Source organism: Mytilus californianus, unplaced genomic scaffold, assembly GCF_021869535.1.
Source record: "Mytilus californianus isolate M0D057914Y unplaced genomic scaffold, xbMytCali1.0.p SCAF_10, whole genome shotgun sequence".
Classification (NCBI taxonomy): domain Eukaryota; kingdom Metazoa; phylum Mollusca; class Bivalvia; order Mytilida; family Mytilidae; genus Mytilus; species Mytilus californianus.
In genome coordinates this window covers 35,633,381-35,653,391 of record NW_026262582.1, presented here as the reverse complement: position 1 = coordinate 35,653,391, position 20,011 = coordinate 35,633,381, and the positions used below count along the sequence as shown (strand labels likewise).

Sequence of the window (20,011 nt, the reverse complement as noted above, 5' to 3'; positions counted from 1 at the left end):
TGATACATATACTAGTACCACGTGCCATGTCACAATGACGATTTTACATGATACTAGTATTTTGATAAGATATATAACTTGAAAAAGAGAAAAAATGAATGTATATTAAACCCAGGCTCACTGCTCACTCGTTGCAAAATTAGACACGGACCTGCATTTGTCTATTCTGAAAACACAGAAGCTTTATAGATTGGGCCACGACCTCAGGCTAAACATATGATTTTGTAAGTCAGAGTAAATTGTGTCACTTACTAGTTGCAGTAGCTTAAATGGCAGTTGTATAATTTAGAAAAACTGGCTTTTTGTTAACAGGGAACATTAAGTCTATATATCTTCAGGTGTTGGTGGCCAAGCGGTGTTTTTTTTCGAACTTTTTGAATTCTATCTGTTAAATGTGCATATGATTAATAACAGCAATTTGATGACCCAAAAATTCTTAGCTGTATACATTAGGACTTTATATGAATTGTGTTTGGATAGTATATATGTGCACAACTAAATTCAAATGGTAGAGCGAAAATGAGCATTGTTCTTTAACAAAGCACATATTCAACATACTTACGTATAAATCCTTTACAGAGGAATCAACGATACATTGCTCGGGGCCACTTCGACCTTTTTGTGGTAGGGGTGAGCAGTTGAGAAACTGAGAACCCCAACCATTTCATATACATGTATTTTTAATAAGAAAAATGCTTACCCTATCATATATTTTTGACAGAAAATATACCTAATAGCTATCATGCGTACGCTATTTCATGGAGAGGTAAAAAGATTTGACAATTATTTGTAGTTTTAATGAATCTGTAAAACAAAATCGACATCAGAATAGTTACAGATATATATGATTCAATCAGCATCAGCAACCTTGTTATATATGTCATCTTAATTTCTTGACCGTGTCAAACACCATAAAGCTAAGAAAAAAAGTGGCCGATTCCAACGGCTTATCTCTTACACCATAGATATAATAGCCATAGATACTATTATATCTATGCTAACACACAGTTACTGTCTCCCCGGCCAGGAACATATATATTGACTGTTCCCAGCCCCGGCTAATCACAAACACACAGTAACTGTATCCCCCTTCCCCACCCCACCCCCGAGACACAGGGTTAAGAGGGATTATTATTATTATTTCTGGAGTCATGTTGTTTGATCAACTGTTAGATTATGAAAGGATGATACAATTGTAATATTATCTTCCAATAAACTCAAAATTATATATATATATCTATAATTATAACATATAATGACAGCATATTCAACTTAAAGACGACCGTTGATAAACTGGCATTCTGGGAACAAATCTACAAAAAGGAGTTTCATTACATTGATATCCAGAAAACTGTGATGGGCTTATCACAAGCAAGAGAGAATAACATTAAAATAAGTATGAACTCCATGCTGTACATGAACTACAACATGTAAGAGCAGCCAAATATCAGCTAGAAAAGCCATTACAAAAGCTACAATCACCTCCTCACCTCTGATAGAGCTTAAAATCAATCGTCAACCTCCCTATGACAGTTTTGCTGTCTCTGAATATTGAAGATATCATATTCATTTACTAGTATGTGTTTCAAAAACATCGGATATGAAGTGGCCGATTAGATACAATACAAGCATCATTCTGGAAAAGGCGAACACCACAATAAAATTCTTAAAGAGAAATCGGGCTAAATGGTATCAGAAACTCGGATTCCAAAAGAAAGAGCATATGAAGCACTAATTACACTTGTTTGAACAATTGTGGGGTATGCCTGTATGGCGGATATACATCGGATAGGGATAGTTCCGGCCAGCGTAGGGCAGCCAGATACGCTGATAACAGGCACCAAACACCTCAGCTGTCACAGAAATGCTAGAGAAATTAGTGACATGTATATCTTTAACAAAATGGGAGATGCGAAACAATATTAAGAAATAAAGATTAAGGGTAGACAAATGAATACCAATAATCAAACAAAATGCACCAATGGCAGCAAAGAGTTTCTTATCGCAGTCTACACGCACAACACGGTACAAAGTTTCACATGCATTTTATAAATGATGTCTGAAGATATAAGTATTGTGATGAGTTATGCAATTAAAGGGGTAAAATCGAGGAAATTTCAATTGACAGACATATCCTATACACCTGCATATATAACAAGTAACATGTAGGTACAATGAACTGTTTGTGAACAGTTGCAATGACAAGTCATTGGTTCTGAATCAAGCGAAATGTACAGTACAGTTTTGCAGTCTTCAATTTACATTTCTGGATGTGAATGTTTGGTATATTTACATTGAGGAACTTCGCTAACAATGAAAAGTAAAATAGCAAAAATACCGAACTCCAAGGAAAATTCAAAACAGAAAGTCCTTTATCAAATAGCAAAATCAAAAGCTCAAACAAATGAAGCAATTAAGGGCCATCCTTGTACTTTTAAAGACAATTATCCGAACTAAAAAGATACCACCCAGATTAATATTGATTACCCAAGGTTCTGTTTAGAGACTATTATTCAGACTCAAAAGATACCACTGAGATTAGTATTGATTGTCAAAGGTTATGTTTAGAGACTATTATTCAGACTAAAAAGATACTACCCAGATAAGTATTCATTATCCAAGGTTCTGTTTAGAGACTATTATTCAGACAAAAAAGATACGCCAGATTAGTATTGATTGCCCAAGGTTCTGTTTAGAGACTATTATTCAGACTAAATAGAAACTACCTAGATAAGTATTCATTATCCAAGGTTCTGTTTAGAGACTATTATTCTGACAAAAAAAATTACACCAGATTAGTAATTATTGCCCAAGGTTCTGTTTAGAGACTATTACTCATATTAAAACGACCCCCAGCCAGATTGTAACTGATTACCCAAGGCTCTGTTTAGAAAGGCTAACAGTATAACACAATGCAAATTCTTTGTAATTTATTAATTCACTGGGACAAGTAACAAAAATAATAAAAGCATAGCAAAAAAATCATTAAAAATCAGTTGTAATATATCACTTAACTTGCTTAAACCAACAAATATTTAACAAAATAAAAAGTCTACAAAAACAGATATCAAAATCTCATCTGCACTTCATTAAAATTTTAATTATAAAAAAATATCTTGTCATAAATGTCACATCCAATTTTGAAAAATTGATAACACTAAATAAGAGGGTCTGGATGGGGATCTTCTTTTTTGTATAGGCCATTTGTTTCTTCATTCTTTAGCACCTTATTCTTCTCTATTCTTTATTAATCAGCACATTTTTCTCTATTCTATAAACCCAATCAAGACCCTCATAAATGCAGATAGGATGGATGTATATGTGGGTGAATTAATCAGTGTTCTAGATGAATTTTAGGGCAGAGGGGCCCACAACTTTCAAATAAGGGGCACATTAGCACAAGTTTTTGTCAGAAAAGGGACAACAAGATCATGTTTATAAATAAGAAAGAAATAATTGATTAAATTAATGTATTTTTGCCGGGTTTAAGGTATTTATGGTTGTAAAACACTTTTTGCAGTAGTCAAAATTGATTTTTATGCAATAAGAAGTTTATATTTTCCTTCAGAAACCAAAGAAAGAATAGGGTAGAACTATAAGAGCAGAGGGGAGCTGCTCCTCACTAATTGGACTATGATATATAAATGAGCATCCTACTTCAGTTTGTATCCAACCGACATTCTTAGCTGCTATTTCAGTCTACAGCAACTAAATCATAACAAGATACTACATTTTGAAAATATGGAGTCTTTGTCTTTAAAGGGTAAGAGAAAATATATATAGCAGAAAATAAAATTCATGAATACTAAATCTCTAAACATCATTTATTTGAGGGGGAAAATGGTATCTGAGTGCAAGTTTATACCATGGTAACCTATTTTTCTTATGAATTTAAGACAATATGTAGTTGTCCCTTAGTGATTACTAACATGTTTTCTATCTGTGCAATGTCACTAAATATTGTCTCCTTTAAATGCACTTACAAAAGGGAAAAGTCTAGAGAATGGTGTTTTAATTTTATACAATTACACTATTCTAAAAATGGATAATTGTAGCTTAGAACAATCAAAGCATACACTATTGATCAAACTAAATGCAAAAATAAATAAAAAAAACAAAATCTAAATCTAAATAACATTTAAAAAATAATTTTATTAGTAAAAAATAGGAATGTCAACGAGTACTCGAGTACTCGAGTATCGCTCGGTAAATCCAACGAGTACTCGATTAGTAAATCTTTACCGAGTTGACATCCCTAGTAAAAAACTAATGTTTTTTGCTATAATGATTGTCCATTTAATCATTGTATGAAAATGATTATAGTCAATAAACTTTTATCACAGAATTAATTACTGGTCAATGCATGAATAAATAGACCTGATAAATACATGTTAGCCCTTTACTTCATCCTGGTAATGGCAGTTATTGTCAATTTATTAGCTAGATGTATAAAACTGTCACCCATAAGATGGGCTATTTCATATGAATGTCTTGTACCAATGAAAGTATTTACTAAGTCTGAAAATTCATGCAATGACCTAATTGTAAAGCTATGTTTACCGTAGAAAATATATTACATATAATATATAAACAATACAATATTTACAAACAAAATGCATAAAAATGCATAAAAGTTGTCTTTAAAAAATATCACAGATGTAAGCATAAAGTTAAAATGACTGTCACTGCAGTTCATCATCATCTCAAAAATAACTGAATTTACAGTATTCAGAATCTGAAGATTCTGAATACTATAAAATCAGATTCTGAATACTGTAAATTCAGATATTTTTGAGTTCCTTTATTATTGTGATTGTTAGACAATGGACAAACATGTAATACATATTTTTGTGATTTCAATAAATGCTGCATACAAAACAATGCTATAAAATTTTAATAAATGCAAGTTTTTATTTTTGCCACACCTATCATATCACAATTTTTCTCAATAATAAAACATTGAAAAAATTTCTGAATTTGCAGTACAACTAGAGGTTCAATGGGTGGAATGTACTTAACTCACATGGTATCTCTATGACATACATTAATAAAATAATATTTGACAGTACCATGTACATGTAACATTAAATCAATATGAGATTGCTTATCACAAAAAATTTTTTTAGATTCAATTTTTATTTGATGTTTTCCAACTGAGTTTACTAGCAATATGTCAGCTGAGCTAGTAAACTTTAATTTGCAATTATCAAATCATAGAATGATGCTGGCATTCTGATGCATTTGTGAAAAAAGAGACAATTATAAAAAAATAATTTCACCGGAATTTAAATGCAGTTTTCATCAATGATATCAGTGGTTTAATTGCTACATGAAATTTTATCCAATCAAAATTAATGTTACAAATATGTGCATTCGAAAGAGGAACAACAACAAAAATGTAAAAATTGGTTAAAATGCAGTAAGTTTGTTAACATGAATTATGAAAATAAAATTATTGTAAATAAGTAATCATTGTAATTATTAATTGATGAATAAGTATGGATTTTGCACATGGGGAAATGCATATTTTTTGTTTATAACTAATAAAAAAATTGAAAACTATTTTGCTGACTGAAGTTTAAAAATCTTTCTAATGGTACAAAGGAATCCAAATGTGTAACAGACAAAAGGATGTTTTATGTCAATTTGGACAGGTAAAAAATTTAAATTGCATAGAATGTACAACAAAACAACAAAATCAGGGGAAATAACTCACTCCATTTCATACAATTTAGAATAAATGTTTAGATATATTGACAAAAAAATACACATATATTATTTATGTTTAGTTAGCAACACAACATACAAACTTAATGGTTAGTTTCATGGGTTATTTAAGATTCTTGATATGATGTTATGATGTCAAATAAAGCTCTCATTTCAAAATGACTAAACACAAAGGTAGACAGATGTCTTAGTTCACTATGATGGTAAAACATGTCTGACCACATGGGCTGCTTCTACAACTGTTTGTGCTACTGGTCTCTGTACACGGGGATCTGTCACTGGAACATTTAATCTGAAAAAAGTAAAATTTGAAGTTTCTATACACTGACATTTAACAAATAAATTCCTATAAATATTAAAATAAGGAGATGTTGTATGATTGCAAATGAGACAACTATCCACCAGAGTTGAAAGGCATGGATTTTCAACTGAAGGTCACTGTCTAGCATTCAACAATGAGCAAAACCCATAGTATTGTATAGTCAGCTATTAAAGGATCCTACAAACAATTTAAACAAGAAAACTATAGGTGAAATTTTATCGACCTGAGATAACATTAATATTAGTCTCTCTCGTGAAATTTAGGTCATATTGACCTATTTTTGATATTAAACAAGTAAACTTAAGGCAAAATTTTATCAACCTGAGATAACATATAGTATTAGTCTCTCTATCATGAAATAAAGGTCATGTTGACCTATTATTGATATGAACATTATACTAGATATGCTAAACAAATTTGATTATCACCTCATCTTCAACTCACAAACATACGGACATAGACCCCAAGAGTACACACATATGCCCTCTGAATTTCATGAAAGTGTACTTAAAATTATTAAAAATTCATTAAAGGAAATCAGTTTGGACAGAAACAAATAAAAATTTACAATTTTCAGATAGAATTTTTTACATTTGGAATTAATTATCATTTCTGAGTTCAGCTTTTGAATTCCATCATTTAATTATTTAAAAATATACCTTATGTATATATTAAAATCTTATTTAAAATGCAGGATGGCCATTATTTGATAAACACGGCTTTTGTCAATTGTATTCAGCTGGAAAGTTAAAAGTATATAATGACTATTCAAACAAGCATTCTGAGAGTATTGCATGGCAATACATAGTCTGCTACCAGTAATACTGGAACAATATGCTAACTTTATCTATAACTTGTCATGATGCAAACTAAATAACAAATATCAAGTCAATATCTTCAAGCATGACAAAAAAAAGTGTGAAAAACTTATTATTTAAGTGAAGTCCAAGGACCATAGCTCTGCACAATATCATCAGAACGGAAATTCAAACTTGATCTGTAACTTGTCATGATAAAACTATATAAACCAATTATCAAATCCTTATCTTCAAGTGATGAAAAAAGTGAGGAAAACTGATTATTTGAGTGAATTTTCCTTAGTCCAAACACCATAACTCTGCACAAAATCATCAGACTGGAACAAAATTCGAACTTGATCTGTAACTTGTCATGACAAAACTATATACAAATTATCAAATCAATATATTCAAACATGACAAAAAAAAGTGAGGAAAACTGATTATTTGAGTGAAGTCCAAGGACCATAACACAAAATCATCAGACCAGAAGAAAAATTGAACTTGGTCTGTAACTTGTCATGATAAAACTATATACCATTATCAAATCAATATCTTCAAGCATGACGAAAAAAGTGTGGAAAACTGATATGCGGGACTGACAGAGAGACAGACAGACAGACAGACGGAGTGCAAACCTAAAGTCTCCTTCGACTTTGTAGGTAGGGGACTAATAAAATGAATGTGGGAGGGTAGAAAGGGCTTTCCAAAATCCCCCTTCAACCCAATCTGATTAAAATTAAATCCTTTAATTGCTCCCGTTCTGATATGTCGTGCATCAACATATCAGAATGGGAGCAATTAAAGGATTTAATTTTAATTAGATTGACTTCAACCAACATACTTTATTTTGGTAATTTTGCCTACATCAAATGAACATAAAAACATAAATGATCAAAGACCTATGTCCAAAAATAAAACTTACATTCCTACCCTCCCACATTCATTTTAATGGAATAACCCTAATTTATAATGGCAATTTTTACACACTGTACGTTTTGTTGTCTGCTAAGATCAATAGATTCTGCATTTTCTTCTTCATATTTTGTATGTTTTTTTTGTTTATTTTTTGTGTAGTTCAATTGTGTTTTAGGTCCTCTATTTTGGTTTTCACAACTTTTTGTCTCAAGAGTACAAGACAAAATAATCCTCTAAATTGTTTCTACTTACTTGACATTTGTTTTATTGTTAACAATAAACAATGGATTGACTTGGCTGATAATTTCATCATTGACTGAGATTCCATCCAGATACTGTTTCAGTAAGGTTCTTAACTGTTGATTTTCTTGGACAAGACCCATCTTCTCTTTATCTAGAGCTAACTTGTCTAGGAATACTTTGTTGAATCTCTTCCAGAAATTCTCCATTGAAGAATATTCATGCATAATCTGAAAAAATTGAAAGGACAAATTACAAATTTTGTGATTGTTTATTGAGTTATTCCCCTTTTGACATTCTTATTAATTATTAAAAATAAAGAAAAATTTGGTTGATAATACATGTGAGAGTCAAATCTGATAAAGGATTCAATAATTAATACGAAATGAACTAGAAGATAGTTTTGTAAGCCCCACTAGCAACATGTACATAAATAATGTGTGATGCAATTAGGGTTATTCCTCATATATTCACAAATGTGTTTAATTTCAACTAAATTTTTGACCATGACTTTCAATGTAGGGTTTTTTCTTCTGTGTACATGACACACCTTCTATAAGCTGATTACATAAGACTGTCAATCAATTAAAAATAATTATTTACATATTGTAAAACAATTGTACAACTAGCGCTATCGTTCAAGGTATGCACACAACATCTACTTAATGTTAGGAAGAGGTTGATTGCCTTTTCTATATGTATGTACACAGTCAGTCTGAATTTTGAGATAGTTAACATCATAAAAAAAATATATAAATGTTTTATTCAAAGAAATTAAGAATTCATTTAGAATTCTAAACAACATATAAACTTAATACCAATATCAATAAAATTGTTTAAAAGAATATGTAGCATGATTGACAAGTATCCACCAAAGCCCAAATAATGGGGATGTAAGCAATTATAGTTCACCTTATGACCTTCAACAATGGGCAAAACCTATACCACATAGTCATCTACAGTATAATACTAAAAAGGCCCTGACAGGACAAAATTTGAATAACATACAGCACAATTAATTTATGACCATATAATAAATGAAAATACAGATTTTGTAAATATTGAAGAGGAAAGCCTTTACATTACTTTTAAAATCATTATTCAGCCTTCTTTTTATTAAAAGTTTCTTACCTGAGCCAGTGGTTCATATCCTCGTTCTAACATGGCTGTCTGGACATCATCTTGTTCCTCCTGAGTCAAGGAGGAGGCATAGAATGGTAGCACCTTCTCCTCTTCTGTTTCTAACTTACGACACATTTCTGCTAGTTTCAATATAACTGTGACCTGAAAATATAAATCTGACTGAATGACTGCAGGGTTCTCACTAAGACAAGTCCATCAGTCCTGGACTCACAAAAATCTGTCTGGACTCATCATTTTCAAAACTGGAGTCCAAAGATGCATCAAGAATACTGTCATATCATAACATATTACAGCAAAAGTTTTAAAATAATCTAAATTTAAGGTCATTTCCTTGCTCTATCTTGTCATGGAGACTGAAAAAATAAATTATGTAGCATTAAAATTTCTTCTTTCAAGGTTAGACATGCCATGGATAAAAAAAGACTAGTCCCTGGACTTGCCTTCAAAAATCCTTAGTGAGAACCCTACAGAATCATTATTGCATCCATTTATTGACTTGTAGCCCCTTGGTACGCTCTTTCTTCTTTTCTGATTACATATTTATTCACTAACTGCCTCACTGACTGTCTTTTTACATTTTTTCTGTTGGTTGGGGAGGGTGTTTGCTCATTGATGTATGCTCCATATCTCCTTTAATTCCTAGTTATACATTACAGATTGACTTGTAAAACTTAACCCTTTTTGGCCACACTGGGGACATGTCAGCAAACCGTGCTAGGGACACATGTATCCCTCGTTAGAATATGACATAGAAAGTTTTTCAATCAAACTAAAGAATAATTACAAACTTTAACTACCGGCACTTGAATGCTAATTATAACATATATATTCTATTATTCTTCAAATTCAAAAAAATGACAGTACAAAGCATAATGACAGATATGAAGTTAGAAAATGCAGTTTGTTAAAACATTGATTCTTTGCACATAAAGAGTAAAGATAAATACTGCATATGCTATAAAACATTGAAAATGTTACATCAAAGGGTTAAAGTTCAGGTATACACTAGTTAAAGTTGATTGATTAATTGATTGGTGTTTAATGCCACTTTCAACACATTGAGCTATTTCGTGGAAATCAGTTTTTATTGGTGGAGGAAGCCGGAGTGCCTAGAGAGAACCAGGACCTTCGGTAGGAAAACTGACAATCCTAGTCTATAAAGATTGGAGTCAAGTGCAGCTGCCACATGTGGGATCCTAACTCACAACCTCAGTGTTGATTAGTTGAAGTTGAAGGTCTGGTGGTGGTGAATTTCCAGCATAAATCATTTCTAACTGGAAAACCTTGTGTGTATTGTAAAACAATCAATAACAGATTTTTAGAAAAAATGTAATTTTGCACACTCATGGAAAATATTGCTGGCATTACATATTATTTAACATTGTTTTCTACTTCTTACATCCTTTTGTCTTATTCAGCTGATAACATACCTTTTCATTTTGTCTTTTCAATTCTTTCATAGCAGAATTACTTTCTAATGTCATTTTTGTTAGCTTGTCCCTCTCTCGTTCTCGTAACTTATTCATCTGTGCTTTCAAGTCTTGAAAGTGTGCTAACATCTTTTCTCTTTCCTGTAAAATAGGTTTCTTTGTTACCAGTAATATTATTTAACACCCTTTTCTATGAACTTATACAATCATTTTACAATCATGTTCATTGATGCAGAAAAGGTTCAATCTACAGAATGTTTTTTTTTAGTATTGAAAAATTCCATTACAAACTGGAGGTTCAATTGTGCCTTGCCATTTATCACTTGATCAGATCAGATTGACGAACACTATCTATAATAATAAAAGGCTTGTGTAATCTTTACAGAATGAGCTATACCTCAATGAGACATCTCTTTCATCAAATTTTCATTTAATCAACTTCGCCAAAAATTGTTCCAAGGGTAAAAATGACCATTTCATTAAAACCACTCAATGATTATTACAACTATTAATTAATTAATAGAAGTATGTAGTTCCTATGTAATATGTGAATATGTCAAGTCTATATATATATATAAGTAAGAAATGATATAGTAATCAAATTCTTCATATCATAAATGAAAATAGTAAGCATATATACTGTCCAATATAAAAGACATCAGACTTGAATAGTAAAATTTGACTATACTGTACTTTCATTGGTCCACATAATAAAACCAATGAGATTATCTGAATAGTTGCATATATGTTATACACAAAAATGCATGATGAAAAAAAATCAATTTCTACAATATACCTATAAAAATCTAATTGTACAATAGAAATATAAGTACATATGCATTCATTAATAATATTGATGTCCCTATCGTTTATAAAATCCAACACATTTTAAAGGTATAATAGACCTAGACACTTTATATGAAGCTTGAAAAAGATATATGAACAAGACTAATTGAGTATGAAATGAGTTATTCCCCCTTGAACATACATATACATTGTACTTACCTCTTTCAGTTGTTTATTTCTTTCTTCACATTCTTTTGCATTGGCCATCATTTTATTTTTCAATTGTGAAATATTGTCCTAAAAAAAACATTTAAACTTATTCCATTATATTACTGTAGTGACTAAACGATTTTTTACAGTTTGAACCATCAATCTTCTACAGTTTCTGTTTTTTTGTCTTAACTACTGTGGATTCATTATTATTCGTTGGATACCAATTTTCGTGGATTTCGTGGATACAGATGAACCACGAATTCAAATGTTCAACGAACTGCAAATTTTCTATAGGGTTGTAGGCAGATTTTGGCAAAACCACGAAATTAAATATCCACGAAAATGCAGGTTTTTATCAATCCACGAAAATTGGTACCCACGAAAATAAATGAATCCACAGTAAATGGTAAATAAGTCACTTTTCAAAAAATCATTTTGATAGAATATGCTAACTCTTCTGGAGGACATGAGGTCACCCCTGGTTTTTTGGTGGGGTTCTTGTTGCAGAGTCTTTAGTTTTCAATGTTGTGTTTTGTATACCGTTGTTTGTCTTTTTGTATTTTTAGTTTTTTGCCATGACATGGTCATTTTATTTTTTCGATTTATGAGTTCAAATATCCCATCTGTATCTTTCGCCTCTCTTTCACCTTTATTAAGACCTTTGGTAGAGTCATGATCATGGGGAAAATGTCTGAAAAATGTTAAACACTAAAATAATGTTAAGTTTGTTCCCTTTCCCAATTTCATTTTTGCAATAGTCCATTTTACAATAAATGACTATTCCTATTTTTTGATTTTTTTTATAGGGAAACAGCACCAAGATAGGACATACTATATCCCTGCCTTCAAAACCAACAAATTTCCTATAGTACAAAAACCAGCTGCTTTTTTAAATTATCTATTAATAAATGAAAAAAGTCAATTAATTTTTTTTATTTATCAAAATAGTCAGAATTTAAAGATACTGTTGACAAATAATGAAATCTTACTGATAATTTATTGATTCTTCTCATCTGTGAATCTATTTCCTGTGCAGCATGGTCGTCTTTGCGTTTATAATCCTCAAATTCATTCTTCCTACTTTTTGTTGAATTAATATAAGCATCCAGTGCCTGTTCAAACTGTCTCATTAATTCTTTTTGTTTTTCAAACAGGAGGACCTTTAATCCATGTTTCTCTTCTGTATCCTGAAAAAGCATGTACATGATAAATTATTATTTGATGCACAGATCTAGGGGGCAGGGTGCCTGGAGGCCTGGGCCCCCTTTTGTAACAACATATATTATAAATGCAAAGACTTTTTACAAGTATCACTCCAAACATTGGCTTATAACTATTAAAAATCATCGAAGATTAATGGTTCCATCGATAGGTTTGGACTTTAATTTGTTGGATAGTTATAAAATAATTGACATATTTTCTACAGCTCCTTTTATTCATTTTAAAATATAATTTTAAGAGACCTTAATATACCCTTACCCAACTCAAATGAACAAGTGGATAAAAACAGTTTAAACAGGTATCTTAAATTCATTAAAACACGGAGTTCTATTTGTTACCTTAGTAACATTCAACTTATTCATTAAGTAGCTCACCGTATGAAATAATAGTAGTGGATTTATTTTTGGGAACAAATTTTCATGGATTGAGGAAAAATTATATTTTTGTAGATATTTTATTTCATGCATGGTTTTGTTTAAGTCTGAATACAAGCCTTTAAAAAATATGCAGTTCCTTGAACATTCAAATTTGTGGTTGACTTTTACCCAGGAAATCCCCGAAAGTTGGTATCCCACGAATAATAATGAATCCGAAGTATCTGATTTTCATGTGTGTATAAAGTAGAAACTGTATTTGGTCCTTTAAAACATTAATAGTCATTTTATACAGGTACCTTGTTTTTAATTTCATCACATAAACTTTCAAATTCAGCTCGAGCCTCATTTTCACGATCTTGGAAGTTTTGATCCATTGCAAACAGAATGTCAGCTATATCGTTCATTTCAACACCATGCTGTTCTATCATTAAGGCTCTTTCCGTGTCAAATTCTTCCTGGATAAGGGCTAACTCATCCTCATAATATATCTGTAATTTGTTTAACCTTTCTTCTTGTATGTCTATAAAATAAAATATAAAAAATGTTCTAAAAACCCAACTGATATACAATTTCAGAAATCAGTCTTATTTGATGTAAGAAAAAAAAACTAGTTACACGTACATTTAAATTTATTGGAAAACAGAAAATGAGATAACATCACTTTAATCCAAAAAGGGTTTTATAATAAACTAGATATTAAAGTCAAATACATAGTTCCTTTGTTACAACATATATATGATATTGTGAAGAAATTTTTTTTCAATGCATACACAATTGTTTCACTTCCCCAAACCTAATGAAATAAGCATATTTTCATTGAATTTGTTGGAAAATGCAGATGCTAATTATGATGTTATAAATAGAACGCTGATACATGTACATAAATTTTTTAACAAAAGTATATAATTTCCTTACACCTGTCTAGTCTGTCAAAGTTGAAGCTATGATACAATGTGATAACGACCATTGAATCCTAATTTGAAAATTAAGCTAGAAATAGGGGCCATATAATATAGCCTTATAGAACATACTACAAATATGTCTTTCAATTGAGTTAAGCCATTTCAATTGATAATTTTATAGTTTGTCTTTATATGTTGTGATGTTACACTATTTTTTCAGGTTAGGGTGAAGGTTTGTGCCTGTTAAAACGTTTAACCCCGCTGCATTTGTTTGCACCTGTTCTAAGTCAGGAACCTGTTGTTCAGTGGTTGTCGTTTGTTGATGTGGTTCATAAGTGTTTCTCATTTCTCATTTTTATATAGATTAGACCGTTGGTTTTCCCGTTTGAATGGTTTTACACTAGTCATTTTTTGGGCTCTTTATAGCCTGCTGTTTGGTGTGAGCCAAGACTCTGTGTTGAAGACCATACTTTGACCTATAATGGTTTACTTTTACAAATTGTGACTTGGATGGAGAGCTGTCTTATTGGCACTCATACCACATCTTCTTATATCTATCCTTTCATGATAATTACCAAACAAACTATCCACAGCCTGTAGATGGCTACGGAGAGCCATAGCATATTGTTCCTCAGCTTCCTGTAAATCTTTGGCAAGGGACTTGATAGTTGCATCTTTCCTGTCAACGATTCTTTCAAATGTCTGACTGAGAATTTCTATTTCTTTGCGTAGTTCTTTAGATTTAGCCTCTCTCATTATGTTTCTCCATTGATGATTCAGTTTGTTTAGATTGTATTTGGTTGCTCGTTCTTCTTTCGATAGTTTGTCCTGTAATATAGAATGATTTTTATTAATCAATTTTACTGTGAACTAGATGTGTTTTTAATATTGTTTTAGTATTTCTATTTAGGTTAAAACTTACACGACTTATTAAGGTTTAAAGTGTCTGCTATAATATTGCAAGAAGAAATTTTGTCATCAATAATAAAAAAAGATGTGGTGCTTACTTTCAGTACATTTTTTGTATTAGTGTCAATCTGATTAAAATACAGTTCCAGTGTCTGTGCTTTGCATGTTAGTGCAACATGGACATTGGATCTGTATTTTAATCAGTCATTTGAGTTAGAAGACTATATATATAAACCATGTAAAGAATTCCTACAATGAACAATACCCATACTGTATAGTAAGCTACATTGTATAAGGGACTTTGGTATGGCAAAATATGCATTGTATAAGGGACTTTGGTATGGCAAAATATATACATTGTATAAGGGACTTTGGTATTGCAGAATGTGAAACAAATATGACACACAGCAACCAGAGCATTATAGGTAACTTCTTCCCTGTGTTGGTGCTTTGCATGTAAGTGTATCATGGATATGAGATCTGTACTTTAATCAGTCTCTTGAGTCATTGCATATATGTTTTTGTAGTTTGTTGTCATATTGTTAGTGTGTTAGTGCTTTAAACGTTATTTTATCTTATTTGTAATTTCTAGCAAATACCTTTAAGAACTGGGTTAACATATCTTCTTTCTTCTTTTTCATTTCCTCTTCTTGCAGTCTTTTCTGTTCTTCATAGGCCAATCTTTCCTCTTCTGTCATTTTAGACAGCTTTCCACCAGACTTCTTTCCTCCTTTTTTCTTAGGCATCTTGATTTAGTATGAAATAAATCAGTTAATGGAAATCTGTAAAGTAAAATGAAAATACAGGAAATGAATGCAGGCATCATTAAGGTAATATATAAATATTATATAATATAGAAGATGTATGATTGCCGATGAGAAAACAGTAAGCCAGAGACCAAATGATGTAAAAGTCAGCAACTAAAGGGTACTTACTGTATATCCTTCAACAATGATCAATACCCATAACTCATAGCAGACATAGGAGTAAGCCTACATGTTTATCTAAAAGATCTCACTGAGTTTAGAAACATTTAGTTAATTTTTTCTTCATACTGATTTAGTGTTTTCATTAGCAAAATGTTCCATGCATTTCACAATTGACTCAATCTGGTGGCCAATTTTTAATTTTATAAATTTTAATGACAAAATTGATGTGAAAAACTTTTGTCATTCTGAAAATTGATATAATATGAAATTGATGAGTGTTGGCAAAATCACTGCAAACATATAACATGTATAATACTGTATATTACTACAATTTGTTACTGGTAAACAATATGAAATTTTTTTAAAAAGTGGAAGTCTTTAGGATATTCAAAATCTCAGTAGAAGAAAAGAATTTTTGTTTAACTGAAGACATAAAGGTAGTATTGCTTCTTCAGTTTAGGCAGATCTACTTTTGCTCAATCAGTTGGAGCACTGCCTTTAATTATATTAGGGTTCAAATCCTGTTGTTATAATTATTTTTTTCCCCACAAAATTGGTGTTGCCAGCAACTACTACTTGTATGTATGAGTAGTACGTACCAGTAGATTTAGCTGCGGAAATGTAGCTTTTAGGTCCTTTTGGTAATTTTTGACAATTTGCGGACCATATCTATAATGGTCCGCAAAAATCATAAAATATGATAAGGACCCTAAGAGTTACAGTTCCGCAGCTACCATGGCTACAGTAGTAGTTGCTCACATCACCAATATTGTTGAGTGTCTTGCAGTTAATTTGATTAAGCCCTCGGATATGATCATGGGGTCATTAGGGATAATCAAAGGATCATGGAACTGGCAAGTTTGTTTTGGAGTGAAAGACTAGGGGTTGTACAGTAGTGGTTTTGCCAGCTGCAAGGATGTTTGGTACGTTGCACAAAAAAGAAAAGAAAAGTGGAAAATGTTGTATAACAGCTAGTACTAGTAGATATAAAGGTACATGTAGACAAGATTGAGGGTTCAAATCCCACTGGCACTGGTATCATCGATGTATTTTCACAATAATAGAATAATACGATTTGAACAGTATTTTTCCCCTTTTAATGATGCAGATAGTTATTATCTTACACAATTTTCCTCTTCCTTTTCGAACTTTTGAAAACTTAGTTGGAATATCTTAAACTTGTCTGAATAATTAAGATCGACCTTGTGTCAAATACGTTGACGCATCATCTATGTGCATTATTTTGTGGATTATAAAACAATATTTATATGAAATAGTATTGCAATACAATAGACAGTTATGTCAAGAAGCTCTTATGAGCAGAAAGGTAAATAAGTTTAGTTTGTCAACAAACCAGATGGTAATGGTTAAAGACCCGGGTATTGTCACTGGTAACGGAAGTAAACAATCCAAACTAAAAGTTAGAATTAGACCGGACTCGCACATGCTAGGTGTTTTCAACGAGGTCCGCGTTAAAATGAGTGCTGGTTAAGTCGGCCTATATCATTCTCGGACTGTAACAAAATCGGACTATAACAAACTGGGCCTATCCTTATTTATAAAAAGAAATTGAGTGAACTCGGCCTTTGGTTTATAGATTGTGTTTTTAAGTTTTCTACTATTTTTTTTCCTAATTTTTTTACACCTTTATAAATAATAATTTATAAAAAATATATAAAAAAAATCTATAAAATTTTGAGTGCCTACAGTAACTGTAAAGATTTTTTTGTCATTCTTGATCAAGAACCACTAAAGCCAGACTGTGTTCCCTGATAGAACCTGTCAAAACTTTTCAAAATTAAATCAATTTACCTACCAACTTAAAGAACTCTAATTTTTTTTTCTCAAAACGTTTCGATTATTATAGTTTAAATAAAAAATATAAATAATATCTCAAATTAGATTATCTTTTATCATGTTTGTATATATAGTTTTAGGCATGTGCGGATCAAGGATTTAAAAAAGGGAGATTCCTAGCAAGCTAAATTGATGGTCTGGAGTAATGCTTGTTCAAAGTCTATGCATTTATTATATATGAAGTTCCCTGCCGCCCTCCCCTAATTCCGCCTTTGACAGATATATGATAATGTATGCATATACATTACTAACAGTTGATTATTAAACATAGAAGTATATACACTACTTATTTCATTTACTTTAATATTAGATGTTAATAAATCAAATAAAAACTTATCATGTTATACTTTGTCAAATCTATCTTTAATTTATTTTTATATTATGCTTGAAAACTATGATTGTAATCGTTCTGCTCATTTTGGATGCCGTGATTGGCAAACACAGCAATTGTTTTTTTCGGAAACACAAGTATTATTTTATTTCCGATCACCTGAATGGAGATTGATAGAATTTTGGTTGCTTAACATAGAGTGGCAAATATTTCATACATGTTCAGGACGAGAAAAAATAACATTAAATACGAAAGGTATGTCCTGTAACAGAGGCCTTCCGGAATGATTGGCGGGAAAAAAATTCATTGCCGCTGGAAAATGAGGGAATATTGGATGGAGACAGAAATGATGCCTTGCAACAACTAGGCCACCTACGGACCATTCAATGAGTTTATGCAAGCGGGTTCTTAACGTTCAAAGAGCAGAGCATTCTCTTCACACGAGAGATCGACTCTGATCGGACGTTACATGAAAATAAAACTCTGAATTTCGTGCACCTGAAGCGCTTTTTTTCTAGAACAACCTTCATCAGAAACGCTAAAACACAAACGTTTGAAAGCCAGAAATGTATAAATTTCGCTGCCATGTTAGACATGTTAAATTAAGCAAAGTAACATAAAAAAAGGAAACTTTGTGATGCTGGTGAGCACTCAAAGCATTTTTCATAGCATCAAAACCTTTCTTTTATACTTGAGATAATTATTTTTGCATTAGTACCCGACCTTTTCCTCTTTGAAAATGGAGCATCGATGTCGCATTCGCCTTTCCGCTGCTTACATAATTAAGTTAACTATAAAACCCCTTTCGCTGCCATTTTTAGACATGTTAAATTAAGCAAAGTAACATCCAAAAATAATATGCCAGATCTTATTTTGATATTTAGTGTTGAAACAAATGGCACGAAATTAGTTTTTATGTTCTTTGTAAAGCTGACTTTACACTTTTTAGGTAGTATACAATTTAATTTGTCATTTGGTTTCATGCTGCGATTGGTTTCTGTGTAACAGTTATACACACCACATCTTCTTATGTTCAAAACTTCGGGATATACGAAATAAAGTACAAAATGAAGTAAGGATTACTAATTGAAAGTACATTTATGTGTCCAGAAAAAAACAATAAATGAGCTGCGTTTGATAGAAATCGACCTTATGCAAATGAATATCGATACATCTGTTTACCTATTTTTGCGTTGAAAAAATCTCTATACAACGGATACAACTGTTTGAAAATTTAGTTGATATAAGAACCCTACCAAACAGACAAAAATTCATCTTTTATTTCGTATTTGAATGTTCAAAAATCAGTCAAAGTCTTATACAGGTGCATGTAGAAGTGCACTTCCAGAACGTCGATTTCTATCCGACGCAGCTGAAATGTTTAACTCTTGTATAATAGAAGTTTTGCATAAAATCTGATTTAGACGGGAAGAGGTGCGAACAAGTAAGCAAGGATGTAATAATAGCACCCATGCATTGATCACCGTCTTTTTGAATAAACTTGCGATTAAAAAAATAGGTTCATATTCTTCTTTAAAAATCGAAATCTTAAGATGAATCCCATCAGGTGTGGCATAAGGGTTTTTTCTCTGGAACAAACAATTTGTATCAATTTAAAAAAAAACCATTACTTTCAATATCATACAAGAACAAGATTTTTTTTGGAAATCAATATGAATTGTATTTTCCCCCTAATTTTAAATTGAAACGCACTAATTTTTCACTTCCCATCTGAAACAAATGAGTTTTTTAAGATATAAAACATTTTACATGTATTAAGAATAAGTATACGCCCACTAAAGATAAATCGGTTTATATAATGAATACATTGAAATAAAAGGAAAATGTTTACTGCTAACTTTATAAACCTGGTCATATTTTGCAATGATTTGTGTAAAAGGGAGGTTCC

The 20,011-nt window shown here is 31.4% G+C and overlaps 1 protein-coding gene across 1 annotated transcript; it reads right to left on the bottom strand.

Moving 5' to 3' along the window:
- Nucleotides 1–2,915: 2,915 nt before the first annotated feature.
- LOC127718024 (dynein regulatory complex subunit 2-like) lies at nt 2,916–17,320 on the bottom strand. The gene is made up of 10 exons (XM_052223916.1): nt 17,269–17,320; nt 15,585–15,767; nt 14,652–14,904; nt 13,471–13,694; nt 12,566–12,763; nt 11,583–11,660; nt 10,578–10,718; nt 9,136–9,288; nt 8,017–8,234; nt 2,916–6,019 (listed from the first exon to the last, which is right to left on the bottom strand). Exons 2-10 carry the CDS (start codon nt 15,729–15,731, stop codon nt 5,923–5,925), a joined length of 1,509 nt encoding a protein of 502 aa, XP_052079876.1. The 5' UTR covers nt 15,732–15,767; nt 17,269–17,320; the 3' UTR covers nt 2,916–5,922.
- Nucleotides 17,321–20,011: the final 2,691 nt, after the last annotated feature.

Coding starts and splice junctions, on each gene's coding strand:
- LOC127718024 (XM_052223916.1), bottom strand. CDS start 15,731: ATGCCTAAGAAAAAAGGAGGAAAGAAGTCTGGTGGAAAGCTGTCTAAA. Junction 8,235..9,135: donor GATATGAACCACTGGCTCAG/GTAAGAAACTTT, acceptor CAATTTTTTCAG/ATTATGCATGAATATTCTTC. Junction 6,020..8,016: donor AACAATAAAACAAATGTCAA/GTAAGTAGAAAC, acceptor TACTTTTTTCAG/ATTAAATGTTCCAGTGACAG.